This window comes from Sparus aurata, chromosome 12 (genome assembly GCF_900880675.1).
Source record: "Sparus aurata chromosome 12, fSpaAur1.1, whole genome shotgun sequence".
NCBI classification, from domain to species: domain Eukaryota; kingdom Metazoa; phylum Chordata; class Actinopteri; order Spariformes; family Sparidae; genus Sparus; species Sparus aurata.
Window position 1 is genome coordinate 9,650,703 of NC_044198.1, and position 16,690 is coordinate 9,667,392.

The 16,690-nt window shown below is 41.8% G+C and overlaps 1 protein-coding gene across 2 annotated transcripts in view; it reads left to right on the forward strand.

The window, feature by feature from the left end:
• Positions 1 to 16,690, forward strand: part of lpar1 (lysophosphatidic acid receptor 1) — a 45,205-nt gene that overhangs the window by 16,378 nt on the left and 12,137 nt on the right. Inside the window, exons 1-2 of one of the 2 annotated variants that reach the window (XM_030436414.1) lie at positions 1,263 to 1,541; positions 5,515 to 6,270. In XM_030436414.1, the coding sequence (XP_030292274.1) occupies positions 1,409 to 1,541; positions 5,515 to 6,270 (889 nt within the window). In that variant the 5' untranslated portion in view covers positions 1,263 to 1,408. Of the gene's footprint in view, positions 1 to 1,262; positions 1,542 to 5,514; positions 6,271 to 16,690 lie in introns of those variants that run through there. The other variant, XM_030436415.1, reaches the window with a different exon arrangement.

Here is a 16,690-nt window from a genome sequence, read left to right on the forward strand (position 1 = left end):
CATGGGGATGTTTGCCGTCGCGATCCCAGTCAAGTCAAGACAATGTGGCTACAGTCAGGAGAAAGACTGAGGTCGTGTTTAAAAGGAACCGATGTTGAACAGCAGTCCAGCTTTTGAAGTCTTTTGTTGGCACGTCCGTCCGTCCCGACAGTGGCAGCCTCGGGATGTCTGAGGCGCATGGGCGGGGAAAAAAATGGGGCACCAGCCGTATGTTGTGAGGCACAATATATATACAAAAATTGACCTTAAGTAGCTTAAAATTTCAACATGTGATCACCAAAAATATCAAGATCAAATGCCATGATTTGAGGTCTTTCTAGTTTGGGTACCTGCACCTAAGATGCCTTATAGATTTCCATTGAATGTCCATGAACTTTTTGAGTTCAACGAGCTGATGATACTCTCTTCACCTCACCTTCAAGGTTCGCTCACTCTAATGTGCATTGCGGACCACAATGATCTTCATCAGCAGGGCTTCTGGTCTTGCTGTTGAGCGTCAGCAGCTTTCAACAACTGCAGAGCTGCTAAAAAATATCGCATCCTGTTCGGAAGTGTCCAATTCAGCTGAGGTCAAAATGTGAAAGCGAAATGAAAAACAAACAAAATGCTGATTTTTAGAAGACTATTTAGAAGTGGGTTCATGCCTTTGTGTGTGATTCTAACGGCGAGAGGTTTGGATAATTGAGGCTGTGTGTGTGCGTTAATTAGGCGTGTGTTATAAATATGCTGCCTGGGTGCTGATACTTGAGTTATGACCTCACTTGTATGGATTCCAGGGTGGTCCTTTCATAGCCTGTTAGACACTCACACACACACACACACACACACATATAAAACACACTTTCTTCTCTCTCTCCGAACAACCAGGCTTTATCGCACACTACTAACAAGCATGAAGAGAGTGTGTCGACACACCCTCAAGCACAGCGAGCGTTTTGTTCCCCGTCTTTAACACCCGGGGTTCAAATCATTGTGTACACACACACACGCACCCTTAAACTTTCCTCTCTTGCTCACACACACACACACACACAAATGCTTCAACAATTTAGTCATTTCAAACCTTCTCTTTTATGGTTCTTATACACACCCAGGTGCACGAACACAGATTTCTAAAATCCCCTAATTCTGTGTCCTCTGTCTTGCTCAATCTTTCCCTTTTACAAGACCCACCCACAACACACACACACACACACACACACACACACACACACACACACACACAATGACAGGATCTCTCTCGGCAGGCTCCAAGAGTCTGATGAAAGTGTTGGGAATGTGCACTGAGAGGCCACTGACACTTCCTCCACTTTCTAGTACTGACGACTCGCCTCAGGCATCTAATGCCCCAGTGACTGCTCCCTCCAGACGCTTAATGGCCATAAGCGGCAGATGACAAATAGAATAGATGGGCTTTCATCTGTGTGGCGGTAGTTATTGCAGCGGCTCCCCCGCTGCGGGTCCGTCCTGCATTAGTGCTGCTGCCATCACTCAGCTGCTCTTCTTACTGTTTCATAATGGCTGCGTTACCGCTTTCTCTGGTAAGTAACAATTACAAAACCTCAGAATTACATGCAGGTTTGAAAATGCCTTTTCTAATCTAATCAAAAGAAAAGTCAAAACAGGCAATCAAAGGAGCGAGGAACAAATGCATCACAAACAGGAAACGGGAGCTGTCTGGGCATCATCATAAATGTAGCAGTTTGTTTCCAGAAAGGACATTGACCTGTGCTACTGTCAGATCCCGTCGCGACACACACTGTGCATATGAAGGGCATACAGAAGGCATTGAGATTAATTACTATTGTTTTTTTCTTGTATTATCTGATGAATTTTGCTGCTGTAATGGTTCCTCCTGGTCATCCTGGCAAGTGAAAGAGCCGCTATCGCCATCCGTGCTGAGATATACTCCGAGTTATATCTGAAGTTAGTGAGTCCTCAGCAGTCTGAGATAGATGTCCTCCAAAACTGCTGTCTCAAAGTTGCTCTTAAGCCGTTTTCATTGGAGTATCGCAGATAGCCCGTGTCAGGCGTGTTCTCGCCTCGCTGTAAACTATAAAAGTTTACTTTACTTTTAAATAGTCAGGAGACGGATTACCTCAGAATCACCAAATAAAGTAGACTATTAAGGTTAAGTTGTATGAGCTCAACAGTTTTAAACAACTTAGAATTAATAGCGGCAATTCTGAGGTAATCAGTTTCCTTATTTCTGTTTCTTTAAAGTCCCTTTGTCAGATTTTACTGTGAGCTGCAAATACTCCATTTGGTCTAGGCCCGGGATGGCGCCTGGGTAGAGTGTACAGTACGAGTTATCGTTCGCAAGGATAACTGTTTTTACATTGATATCAATACTTAATGCATTTAGTCATATCTGCAGTATCAGTGAAATACTTTAAAGTAATATACAGGCAAGGTGCGAAGCACCAAAACAACCATTGCATTGCAATAGAGTCAGACCACGACTGGCTCTATTTATGCAACGGCTCCGTCGGACATTACTCTGACTTTGTAATGGGACGTTTGTCTTCACACACACAGCTCATGGAGGTAATAATGGAAAAGTTTAAGGTGGGCTCATGAAGTTGCTAAGAAGCTTGGATGCTTTGGATGTTGCCATGGTAACGGACATCCATATCAGTATTTAGATGATTTTTGTTTGTTTGTTTGGGTGTTTTTTTTAGAAGAGATAGTAGATGTATTGGTTGCTTTAATGTTTCTGTGCTGCAGTGTAGGGACATTTATTGACTAAATGTGAAAGATACCAGCATGATTTCGATAACTCAGGCTGCAAAAGACTCAAATTAATTTCCAAGCTCTATCGAAACTTAATGGTTAATATGAACAGGAACAACATTCATATGAGCACTTGACAACTGTTTTTAAGACACATTTGAAAAATTGCGAAACTGTCCTTTAAATAAAGCCCTGTAATTTGTATTTGAAATAAACATTTTAAAGAATAATGGACTTCAGACTGACTGAAACAGTGATTAAATGTAAACCCACTGTTAAAACGTAATGAAAACATGTGGCCCTGTTACAGTGATTTCTGGCCAGTGTATATTTTTCGACATGTCTCCTCAGGAATCGCGGCACAGAAATTAAGCAGATGCATCCGGCATGTCTGGAGCGGGACAGTATTCACAATGATTCAATACAGCTAATGGAATATAAAAACATTTTACAGCCACTCCAAGCAAACATTGCTGCAGATGTCGTCTCTTATCGGCCCTCCTCAGGAAATTGGAGATATAAACACGGTCCAGAAAACCGTTTATTTAATTAATCAGGACTTCCTTTATACGGTTATTGGGGCAGTGCCATGCCTAATATACAGCAGATTTGGCCAAGGAATATAAATGTGTTTTGAAGATCCAACATTATAAGCCGGTCTACTGTATAGTTGATGGGAAGTGTTGCTTTTGACTAAATCTAGACTTTGTAACATGGAAACAAAAAGCAGTCAGGAAGTAAATTATGGGCCATTGCTACCGGCAAACTAACTTTGGACATTATGTAACATGTCATGTATATCACGGCCGTCGAAACAGTATGTAACCCAGGAGATTTAGTGCTTCCTTGCAGTTCAGGTGCAGAAGTCGAATATTGTTGGCAAACCTCAGCTTTCGTAGCTTTCAACACCGCCTCATTTCCCAGGAGTGGCCCCTTTATTTTTCATGTGAATTTCTCCTGAGGTGAAGGTTGTGATAGTTTTTCCACCATCGCAAATATTCAAAGAGAAAAAAAAAAATCCCTCGTGTTTGCAGTTCAGTTTTGGCAGAGCGGGGATGTTTGCTGTGTCACTGCAGAGAGAAAAGAGGGCTTAGAGGATTTGAGCAGTCTTATTAGAAGGTAAATCAAGAGAGGAGGATTTCCACAGAAACGCCGGCCCCTGACGCTAAACCCTACTTTTTTGTTTCCACGTCCCCCTTCTCGTTGCTGCAGACGCTATACACCCATGACACACACTTCACACACACACACTCTACTCTGCACTCACCCTGAGGTCCTGTTTCCGGTCTGGAGTGTATGAGAGGGACCAGCCTGCGTCCTATTACACACACATGTTCCTGTGAGCATTGTTTATGAGTGTGTGTGTGTTACTCTGAGCGTCGTGTTGCTGCTGTTGCTGTTTAGTTTTCCTCTGATGCGCTTTTTTTTTCTTCTTTTTTTTTTTTTTTGAACAGAAACACTCGTAAAAAAACTCCAGATGGAAAAAACATGCTTTAGCCTCATATCACACAGGGGTTTATTCACACGGATACAAAGACACACACAGCTGCACACACATAACAGGCACACGGACACTGACACACCACCGTTGTGTGCTGTTGCTGTAAACTGGCGACTCGTAGACAATAAAGGTTTTGTTTCAAACAATCATTTGTAGACCTTTTGCTCTTATAAAGCTGCTGGTCCTGTCTTAATGAAGGCTGTTTTCTGTATGTAAAATACTCACACACATACACACACACACACAAACACAAACACACATGTGTGATTACTAATCATGTTGAGTCCAAATCCAAAGGGGGATTTTTGTTTTCCTGTGTTTCAGGAACCGGCTTAAGTCCCGTTTCCAAAGAAGTGCTTTGTGTTGAACGTTATGAAAGAGGAATATATGAATTTTAATCTATTGCAGATTAACCCGTTCTCGACTAAAGCGGCTCTGGTTAGTACAGACAGGTTTTGTTTGGTTAAATACATACTTCAAATTGTATTTTTCGAAAAACACGTATCACAATTTCGATGTGTTTAAAGTAACATTTTCGACATATGATGGTTTTCTTTACTGATTTGTATTGGTGATACCACATAAATAATACATTTTATCGAACTTAAAGGGATTCTTGCAATGCAGATCCACCAGTTTTGTTGCTTAATTAATAGTAATCATACCCACACACACGCACACACACACACACACACACACACACACACACCTAAACTCACTCAAACCTTGTTTTCATAGCTTGTGTGGACCTTACATAGACTGACCTAATATTTTCAAACATTTGGTCCCCATGAAGTTGGCTGACTGCACTCTGCACTGATGCATATACAATTTCTACGAAGGCCCAGGATCTGTTTTGATTTACGATTCATTTACACGGTAATACAATCAGATTTAAACTCCTGTGTGTGCCAAAATCTTTGACTCGACTACCTGGTCATTCGCGTCAGTGCTTTTTCCATTACTCATCTTAATCTAGCCTTTGTGATCTTCAAACATCCTTTGCTTGCCAAGCATACGGAATGGTTCACTTGCCAAATGGGGGAAATCAACAGATGCGATTTACTGATTAATCCTTTTCCTAGGTATTTTTTTGTCAGTGCATAGTGTTACAGGTGAGTGCATGTGAAAAAAACAAATAATAGATTCTAAATAAAATCTGCATCACCTCTACATGTAGCACCAGACTACAGGGAGAACAGTCCCCTGATCAGAGCAGCACCTTGTTCAATCCAACTTTCACACATTCTCTTAACACTGAATCTGTTTTCTCCTTTCAGAAAGCACCACTGCCACCATGGATGAGGAACAGTGCTACTACAATGAGACCATCGCCTTCTTCTACAACCGCAGTGGCAAATACCTTGCTACTGACTGGAACACCGTCAGCAGGCTGGTGATGGGCCTTGGCATCACTGTGTGCATCTTCATCATGCTCGCCAACCTTCTGGTGATGATCGCCATCTATGTCAACAGGAGATTCCACTTCCCCATCTACTACCTGATGGCCAACCTGGCAGCTGCTGACTTCTTTGCTGGGCTGGCATACTTCTATTTAATGTTCAACACGGGACCAAACACAAGGCGTCTGACTGTTTCGACGTGGCTTCTGCGTCAAGGCTTGATTGACACCAGCCTGACGGCGTCTGTGGCCAACCTGCTTGCCATCGCCATCGAGCGCCACATCACTGTGTTCCGCATGCAGCTACACACACGCATGAGTAACCGGCGTGTAGTTGTGGTGATTGTCATAATTTGGACCATGTCCATAGTCATGGGGGCCATCCCCAGCGTGGGCTGGAACTGCATCTGTAGTATTAGTACTTGCTCCAACATGGCACCACTTTACAGCAACTCCTACCTGATCTTCTGGGCAGTGTTTAATTTGGTGACTTTTGTTGTAATGGTGACGCTATACGCCCACATTTTTGTCTATGTGCGCCAGAGGACCATGAGGATGTCGCGGCACAGCTCTGGACCACGACGCAACCGGGATACCATGATGTCTCTGCTGAAAACCGTGGTGATTGTGTTGGGTAAGGAAGAGATTTAATGTGTCCTATCTATCTATCGGTCTATCTATCTTGCTATCTTGCCATGTGTCTTGCTAGCAATTGGTCCTTCTACCTACCTACCTACCTACCTACCTAGCAAGCTGTTAAGATATTTATCCTTCCATCTGGCTTTGTTTTTAACTTTCTCATCCCAGCTCTACCCTAAATACCCTGGCATTTGTTTCTCTTGGTATAAACATTTTAAATGATTGGTCAGGGCTGTCTTCACATAGAGATGCTTGAGGGAGATGCGGTCAGAATTGGAGGGTGTAGGTTTTTAAGGACTATAACATCAGAAGGCCATAAGCTGGAAGGGGGTGATTTAAACATTTTCCCAGGGAAGCATACACCAAACATTTGACCTTGCGAAAAAAAGGTTGCTGAGAACATCAAACCTTGATTTGCTTAGTTGTTTCCCAGCCATATCTTTCTAGCTTGCTGTTTATTTCTATCCAATTATGCATATTCTACATTTACACAGTATCTCTCTCTAACTAGCAAGCTACATCTACTGTCTATGTATTTCTGTAGCAGTGAAAGCGACATTTGAAGTCTTAAGCAGCAGCAGCAGCAGCAGAACAATGACTCTGTTGACGGCTCTATCTGTGAGGCTGTATCATTCAGTCCAAGCACAGTGTCCGCCTAGCACGACTGTAAGCCTCAACACATCATCCCAGCCAACCCCATGTCCTGAAAATCACGTTAATATGCTGTGATTCCTTGGTGAGCCGTTGCAAGGGTGTCCGTCACACTGTGTTCATTTTACTTATTTAGGGGTGGTTCTAATCTCTACATGATACAGCTGTCTCATGTGCTGAAGTGGAAAAGATAGAAGGATTGCTGTCATACACTTTCATAGAGGTTGGTTTTTTGACTTTACACAGTGTATTCTTTACTGTAAGTGAAATCAATTTCCTTATTTCCTGAAGAAAACTAAGGAGGATATGGAGCAGGTGATAAAGGTCTAGTTTGGTGGGACAATACTTAAAAATATCCAACTAAGTAAGGTGAGATAAGAGCCTGATTGTCTTCATAAATGCCCCGTAAAAGCTTCTAAACTCGACTATAAACCTGACAGTGTTCTGAAATCATCTCTTGTATACTGCACTGTTATATGTATCATTACAGTATTCACTGATTCAAAATCCAAAACTCTCTCTGACTATGTCTACATTAACTATCTTTTGTCCCCAGATAAACTTGTGCTATCCTGTAATAACTAATGATATAATTACATTTCTGCTGAATGCAAACTGTTGACTAAGAAAACAGATGCACACCATCATTTGCAGTGATAATGTGGGATTTCTTTTATGAGCCCCAAAATGCCCCTGTTTGTGTCAGGAACTGTGAAGTAATCACAACACTTAGGCAGTATATGGTCGCATGCTTTAGGCCATACTTCTTTTTGGACTGCACGACTGTAATTCTCATGTCCAATAAAGTGCGCCTCAGGCCTCAGCTCAACTCCCCGAGATCGAAATGATTCCCAAACCGCTGGAAAAAGAGAACCAAATTGCTATAATCCAGAATTGTCCTTCAGTTTAGTGTTTTGCAATTGTATGGAGTGACAGGGCTCTGTTCTGTTTTTATTTTCAAGCTAAGGTTGTGTGTGTCAGTCTGACAGTTTTATGTCTGGGCAGAGATATGTCTCCCACTTTGCAAGTCTCCAGGCCTTTTCCAGCCGAGTGTTCTAAGATAGAGGCATTTCTCTTTTTTTACATAAACTCTCTATAACACAGTAGCAGACCAACTGTCATCTGTTCAGTAAGTTTGAGTGTGAATTGTGGGAAAAGAACATCTCACTGCCTGGAAGCAGGAGGATGTTGTTCCTAGACAAAACATACCAAAGGATTCCATGTGATTTGTCTCCTATGTGCTGCGTTATCTCATCCTGTTGCAACTGTTGTCTTTACTCCGACCTTAATTCACAGCGTTGGACAGCAGAATGTGCTCTCCAGCCTACACTATGTGTAAAACTGAAGGACATACATTTTCTGTTGCTTAGAGATGTGTTGTTTGTTTCTACTCATAACCTCATAGTTTAGCAATGCAGGTGGTACGCCTATCCTTACCATTTGATAGTTTAAAACGTTAGATAGTTAGGTGACATTTGTCGTCATGGTAACAATGATAAACACATAATGTTGCAATTTAACTAGGTTTGGGCAACAAACCTAAATGGCTGGGTGTAGGAAAAGATGACGCAAGTTAAATATATTTTGCTTGGGTTCGGAACCATTGACATTTGAACCGATACACTACCGTAGCTTAGTCTCGGCTAAATGATAATCGATTGTTAATCGAGACAGAGGAAAAAGCCCAGGTATCTCCACCAACAACTACTCCAGTTAGCCAATTATTTACCTGAAAATGCTGATAAAGTTGTCAATGCCTTGCTTAAGGTTTTGCCGTTCACAATGGGGTTTAATGCTCCCATTAATGAGCCTGGCACTTGCAACAGGCTGGCTATTTGGGTTAGACCAGGTGTTTTCTCAGGTGACAAGGTTCTTAAATTTGTTTGATTCATCGTGACGTGGTACTCGGTCTATGTTATATGTATTAATTTTCAGATGTAAGTGAAAACAAGTCAACACTGACTCTTTGTTTCTTAAGGGACTCTCTTACAAAATAGTGGAAAATGACGTTCGTTGTCCAATTCTCCCATTGCGTGGAAAGAACTCAACCGTCAATATATATTTGTTATTGTCAGCAACTCCAGACTCTGAGCTGCCCTCTATAGGATGTATCGCTTAACGCTGCACACCACACTAACATAATGGAACCATAGAAGTTTGTAGGCAGTTATGTTTGCATTGTTTGAGATGGAAGTTCAGTCAACCACAACCTCGACTACTGCATCTGATTTGAAAGTGGAAAGTCATGTTATTTGTACGCAGACTGAAGTGACTGGACTACTTTCGGTTGGTGATTGTTCTGGGGAAAAGAAGAAAGATAAGACTATGGCCAAAAAAAGCAAGTTCACTCATGAAGAAAAGCATGCTCAAATTGCTTATTCTTCTTATCTGCTTTGTTTTTTTTGTCATTGCTGTCTTCTACCTTGATTAATTCAATAACCAACATAAAGATATCCAGTAAAATGTCTGTTGCGACAGCAAAACGGTCGAAGCACTTAACCTCTGTTAGGGGCTCAACTATATCTCAAGTCCACTGTCTTTTTAGATTGTGCAACGGTTGACTGAAAGTTTGAAAGTCCTGGAGTCGTCGCAGCTGCTCCTTCCTACCTTTAGCTAGTGTTTCAGACACCACCACAGAGAAAGGTCTGAGTCAAATAAATCCAAACATCCTCCTGAGATATGTGGCTTCATTCCGAAACAGCAGCGGATTCCTTAGAAATTAAACAAGCAGTGTCACATTCTTTCTCAGGAGTTTCTCAATATCAGGATCTGCCAGTGAAGGCACTGGCATGACAGCCTTAATATTGGCTAAGCTTTACTTTGTCTAGAGAGCGATCTATACATTTAAGGTTTTATGAAAAAAAACCCCACTTCTTTTTCAATTACCCTGCTTCATACTGAAAGATAAATTAAATCACCTACAATGAACGACTAAACGGCTTCTCATCCCCAAAGGGGTTTAGCTGACTACTGTAATTAAAGGAAAGTTGAACATTTTTTAAAATAATAAACTGTGATTAATTGATAACTTGTTTTGTATTTTCATTACAATATACCATCTTATTCATTCATGTGTTAAAGGAGGTATATTGTGCTCGTATTCAGGTTCCTAAATTTCACTTTGGGTCGCTACAAGAATAGGGTTACATGCTTTAGTGCTTAAACCCTAACCCTGTTTTCGCTTCTGTCTCTTTAAGGCCCCTCACTCACTTCACATTGGTTTTTTTCTTTACTGATGACAAACACTTACCAGGAAAGTACGTTATCTGGAATCCACCGCTGTTTCTGTATGAGGTCACTTCTAGGCACAGAGCAGGTTAAGCAATAAAATACCAGAAGGCAGTTGCTTGTTTTGATTGGATGTACAGTACAATCACTCATTCACATTTGTTGGACACGTATCTCCTGTCTTGTTTTCAAAAAGATTCCCTCTTTGCCTGTTTTTCGTATTACACTGGTCACAGCAAAACAAAAAAGGTCAACTGGCAGTCAGTTCACAGCTGGGTCAAAGTTACGGTTGAGTTCTGGGTTTTGATTATAATCAAATTCAGAGGAGGATAGTACGTTGGGTTGATGAGAAAGTGAACCTCACAGCTATTCCCCATCCAGCTTCACCAATCATCTGGTCAGCAGATGGTGACCACGTGATAATAACTGCTCCCCTGCCGCTTGCCGTCCTCTTCACTTGTCCTTTTGAGGATGCTTTAAAGAACCAGCCAGCTGGGTGATTTCTTCTGGGAAGGACAGGAAGGGATGGAAAATAAAGACAAAGTTGGTCACACACACTTAGACATGCATAAGCGCCGACATATACAGTACATGTGAGCATGTAGACTCTCTCACACTCACATAAACCCTCCGGCTTGGTAAAGTACAGTTGGACATGAGAAGCGGCTCCATTCACATAAACTCTGATGCACTCACTCAATCAAATGATGGGAAAGAAAAACCAAAATCTGGCTTGTGCTTGATTTGACGTGCCAAAAGCAATCGAGATAGACACACACGTGGAAAAAGCATTTTAACATGCACATACAAAAAATGATAGAAAGTTCTAACTATGCCTTAAAGGTCAGTTGAAGTGTCAAATGTGCACATGGAGACGCACAAAGGAAAGCAGGTGACGCGATAATTTCCAGTGACTTCACACTATTCCACGGATCTACAGGTGTCTAAAGCCTGCCAAGAATAACAACAGTGTGCCAGCGGAGGCAGGAAAGAAGAAGAACTAACCACAGCCTTAAACAATGAGGCTTTCAAAGTGTTCGAAAATCAGCTCTGTAAAGGCCTCATGAGGACGGAAGTGTAGTTAAAGCAAAACTCTCGCCAAAATGCAACCTAGGCTTTTTTGTTGATGTATGAGTCAAACCTTCGTGTAAAAGCATAATTATGACGAAAGAGGCACTTTTAAGATTTACCATGGTTTCGTTTTCGGGCAAGCTCATTTTCAATGGAGTGCTGGGGCACTCTTACGATGCTAAAAAGAAAGTTTTTCTAACAACTCGTTGATGTCCAAGACTTCCTATTTTATAATTTTGAGACTCCCCAATTTCTATATTGGACTCAAAAACCAATCAGACACACCTAAATCTGTTTCCCTCCCATAGGGACTGGTAGATCTCAGTCCAGGCTACAACTATTTTTTTTTACTCTTTGCAATTTTGTAATGGGTAAAAATCTGCGCTTGTGTGAGCCGTGCTGAATACTGTCCTCAAATAAATGTCTTCAACTAGAGGTCATGGACAGTCGCGTCCGTTTGACCGCTGGTGCCTGTCCGCCGTTTGAATGACACCAACAGAGATTCTCTTCATCACTCCTCAGTGAGTCACCAGCTCCGTCAAATGAGCCATGACCCCCTTGTTCACAGTGTGAGTGTCTGTGTGTCAGGTGTTGGCCCGGGAAGACGTCTTCTGTGAATGATTTGATTATCTCAAAGCCCGCGGTGGTGTTCGGCGATCGCATCGTCAGACAATGCGGAGCGCCAAGACATACCACCACCCAAACACATGCACGCAGATGCCGTATCGCTTACTTACACTTGTTTGGGAGCCGCAATGTATAACCAATCAATGTTCGACCCCGGGAAGCCGGCTGCCCTTTTCTCTCCGCTGCCACAATGCGTTCGACTGAGAGCAGAACCAATCAGGGCTAACTACGGCCCTCCAATCAGTCAGCGCGGGGGCGTGACTGGTGCGTGGATCGCAATGTTCACCTGTTTTCTGGGTGTTTGGGTGTGTGTGAAGTGCTCAATGCGTGAAATTCCCGTTCACAGTGTAGCTTTTCTAATCACCCATAACGACAGCATCTGCGCTTATGAATCCCGCGTCAGCAGTCAGTCAGTTGCTCACTTCTGGCAAACTCAGTGTCATTAAATGCTTCCTGGGGGCGGCGCGTACAGCTTGTTTTTACTCACTGTCTCAGCTTCTCGAGTGAGCCAGGATTTGATAGCATGCATTATAACAGCATGATTTCAAGTATAGTCGAGTATTAGCCAGATCAGCTCCACCTGTTTAGAGAGGAAAGTGGGTTCCTGTGTGTGTGTCGGTTTGCTTTTGTGGCAGAGTGTATTGGTTTCTTGGGGAAGCTTTATAATTACATTTCTAGCTAAGTTTCCTGTCACATTCACTTTGAAGTTCATCTTCATCCTTCTTCTATCAGCTGATTCTGTGTATCCTTATCAGATTTTTAACCTTCCAGATGTCTGCATTAGACATTGGCCAGTATCCAGTTGTATCGAGCTGTAGATGTGCATGTCCGTGTTTGTTTGTATGTGATGGATTTTAAGGCATCCTGGCACAGAATGACAGCCGTTTCTAATAAGAAAACATCTGCGTTTCAAAGCCTGAAGAACAATTAGAGAATCTGGTGGCACCAAGCAGCCAGCAGAATGTAACGGGCAATCTTTGTCAACAAAACAACTGCTGGAGTGGATCAAACTGGTGTGCTTTGAAAGTTTAAGGACCAAAGTGCCGCTTTCAATGAGATGCAATTTTTGGAAAATTGGATACAGAATTTGATGGTGGGAAGAAAAAAGAATTTTGTGGTGAGTGACTGAAACTGGGGTCACGGTCAAAAGCATACGCCTAATAATTGTATTGTATTGTGTGGTTGAGTTGCAAAATTAGCCATATGAGGGTTAATCCAAAAGTTGAATGGATGACTTTCTGCATTGAAAGAGCATTTTAACGTATAAAAACAGCACAAACACTGATTTACATCACAATTTTAAAAATCTTTTCGTTATCTAGAAAAATATAGTGAGCCAAATTTAACCTTATGTTGAATTTTGGCCTGCTGGCGCCTCTTTGAGCGGCGCTGATCTGAACCATAGCAGGAACATCACAGTACCAGTGTGCGTTTTGCTGTTGACTTTTGTCCTTTTGTTCCAAAAAACAGATATAAAAAGAGAAAACAAAAGTTACACAAAACAGAAATCTCAGCACCTGGAAGTGAGTTAGTCACTGCTGCTGACCGCAACAACTCTGCAGACATATTACAGCCCGAGCTGAGCAGAAAAACCTTCATTATTGCCTTTTTCAAAGCCCTCACTGTACTTCCAGTCAAGAGCGTGTTTCTCTTACCATTAGATCACCGTGACACCATTGCCGGGCCCCATCGCTGTGTAAACCACAAGCCTCTTTATCAATAACTGTAAACACTCAGCTACTGAATGTGAACTTGTATCTAATCTCCAGTGTGTGTGTGTGTGTGTGTGTGATGAAGCACTGATGTGGCAATGAGGGTGGGGGGAGGAAAAAGACATCCCTCTGTGGACAGACGGGAAGCACTGGGCCATTTCAGAAATTCAGATAATGGATTCTGTCGGCCGACTAATTTCAGTGGGATTCATGGTCACAGCCGCAGATGACGAAAGGGGACTAAAAGTAAGTGACAAGACGCGATGACAGAGAAGAACTGAAGTAGGAAATTGAAAAAACGAAAGGATGGTTAGAGAGAGGGTAGGGGTGGTGATGGAGGGGGTTAATGGGAAGAGAGGGAGTGAGGAGAGATGTAATTGAATATTGGGTGTTTGTCATTTTTTAAGGGCCCTGAAAGAATTGCACATTAGAGGAAACCTAAGCCGGCAGACATGAGAGAAATTAAAGTATGTGGTAGTAAAGGCATGAAAATCCCAGATGGCTGAGAGAACTCGATGGACTGCAGCTTAAAAAAAAACAATGCGCAAAATAAGCGAAACGCGACACAAATGTGTGGTGGTGCGTTGGAGCTCTCTCCGCCGCCCTTCGGCCCAGCCTTCAGCCCTTCTAACGAGCAACGTGTGTTGCTACATGTGGAACACATCAGCGCAGCGTGGAGGAGGTGTGAGACTCAGCGTGATAAGGATCAGAGACTTAAAAGGGCTGTACGGGAAGATTAACAGTGACATTTTCTGACAAAATATTGAAGTCGCTGCTCACAATTCATTATGCTCATTGTTTACTTGAAATCACTGCATGACGTTATGGTCAGGTCAGCTGCAGGAAACACTGCAACAGGCCATTGCTCCAAAACCGAAACCAGCCCAGGGTTGGGGCGCATCAAGCGAGTGACGTAGACTCTCGTAGAGGGGGATCACAGTTCATAGCCCATCCCCTGTCAACAGTCAACAATGCCGTATTTAAACATGACCACAATGTTTCCACGTCCTTATCCAAGTACTTTTTCTCATGTGGCGTCTTAGTAGAAGGCGACTGATGCTGGGAACTGGGCTAAGTCACGTATTATGTACAAAATGCATTGAAGACAGACAGCTGTGATTGGTTGAGGTCCAGCATGTGCAGTCTGTCTGTGTCCATGCTGTTTGTCCATCCTCTGTAGAAGGGTTTTCCTTTCAGCAGGCATGATTTCTCACTGTCTAAAAGTGATTATGTTTTTATGATGTGACAGCAGTAAAGTTAAAGCATTGCATTGTAACTTTATAATGATAATAATATAACAGCTTTATTAATGTATTGTACAGTGTCTTTTAATAGGGTAATCACTTGTTTCTGCACTGTGTCACAGCGTTACATACATGTTTACTTCATCACACAAGTTTTCAACACGTACCGTTGGTATGACTTGATGAGTTTTGTTTGTAGTTAGCACCTACATTACGCCACAGACCTGGGAGTTGCACTCGGAAACTCTGGGAGGCACCAAATCGCACAAAATGCCAACTTCCACATACTGTTGCTTTAAGGTCTTGTTAGTTTTAGGGAAACGTCCTATTGGATTTGGGAGCTTTTCCGTCAGGGTTACATGTTTCGTGAAAAATATAATAAATCAGCATTAAATTTAAATGTGTTAGCCTGTCCTTGATTATATCTGGCCATTAAGATAGCTTGTTAATTTTTGAGATATCTGTCTCTTTTCACCAATACAATGGAAGCGAATGGCAGGCAGTTAGTGGTGCAACATAAAACAATATTTAATAAATCCTACAGCTACAGTGTCATCGTTAGTCTGGACAATCTACTTAAGTACATTTTATTTATTATTTATGTGATCTGAATTTTTGATTTCACAAGAATAATTATAAAGTTAAAAAATGAAATATAGATTTTAAAAAAAGGAGTAGGACACTTCCTTCCAGCTCCTTTTTGGACATGAAATATTTGTTTGCTTTTTTCTGGTGGGATGACTTGCTAATGACTTGCTGTATGCCTGATGTTTTCAAAGCTTGTTTGTTATGGTATTATTATTATTTTTATTATTATTATTATTATTATTATTATTATTTTTTTATTTTTTATTTTTTTTATTTTTTTTAACTTATTTTATTGTCTTATTTTGTCTTTAACATGTCCGAATAAACAAATAAATAAAAAAAATCTGCCTCCACAAAACACGATGCCCACAGTTATATTGGAATAACTTTTTATGAAATAAAATAGCTCCACTAAAAACTCAGCGGTGTGGTCCGTGGACATCAGCCCACCCAAACCCGAACCCCTAGCTGCATTGATCAGTAACACCTTTTTCAAATCCCTATTCAAGCCTCTGATTATAGAGAAAAAGGTGGTGTACTTATTCAGCGGCTGGCTCTCACATATCAGAGGCCAGAACAGCTTTTTCAAATCACCGAAAGGAGAGTATTCATTACAATTAATGCAGCTTTCACTTGGACGGAAGACTAATGCTCATTACCTTCTGCAAATTGTTCCGCAAAGCGCAGCCAAATCACTGGAAACTTATGCCAGGCATTCAAAGTAATACCTGAAGCCAAACCACCGGCATGATCCTTTAAGCCTTTTGACCTCATGTTTATGTATTTCCGCAGCACACTACATGTGACAAAGTGCAATAGAACAAGCTGCTGGAGACAATGTGTCGGTAACACTGAAAAAACCCAACGTCGTAAACATCTTCTCGGTGGAAGAAACATGACACGTCAGCCATTAGAGCAGAGCTTTTCCATTACAAACAATATGATTAGGAAAGAGATCCACATTTCCTTCTGAGGAGGAGGAGGTGGTGCACGGAGACAGAAACATTATTGCTCAAAATCCTCTAATGATTTTTGTATGAGGCAAAAAGCTATAATGTTGAAAGCGCAACTCTCTGTTTCTGGTTGATGATGATTTTAATGCTGACTGCGAGGATAGACATGTTGGGATGGGATGGACATGTTTTTTTTTTCTTTCACAACACCGTCAGAGCGCTTTCATGTCTGTGCGTCTGAACGCTCCACCATCTGTCTCTGTGCCATGTGTAATTATGTAAGGGAGTGTTTGCGTGTGTTTTTGTCTGCACATGTGAGTGTTTATCCGTGTCTACCCTCA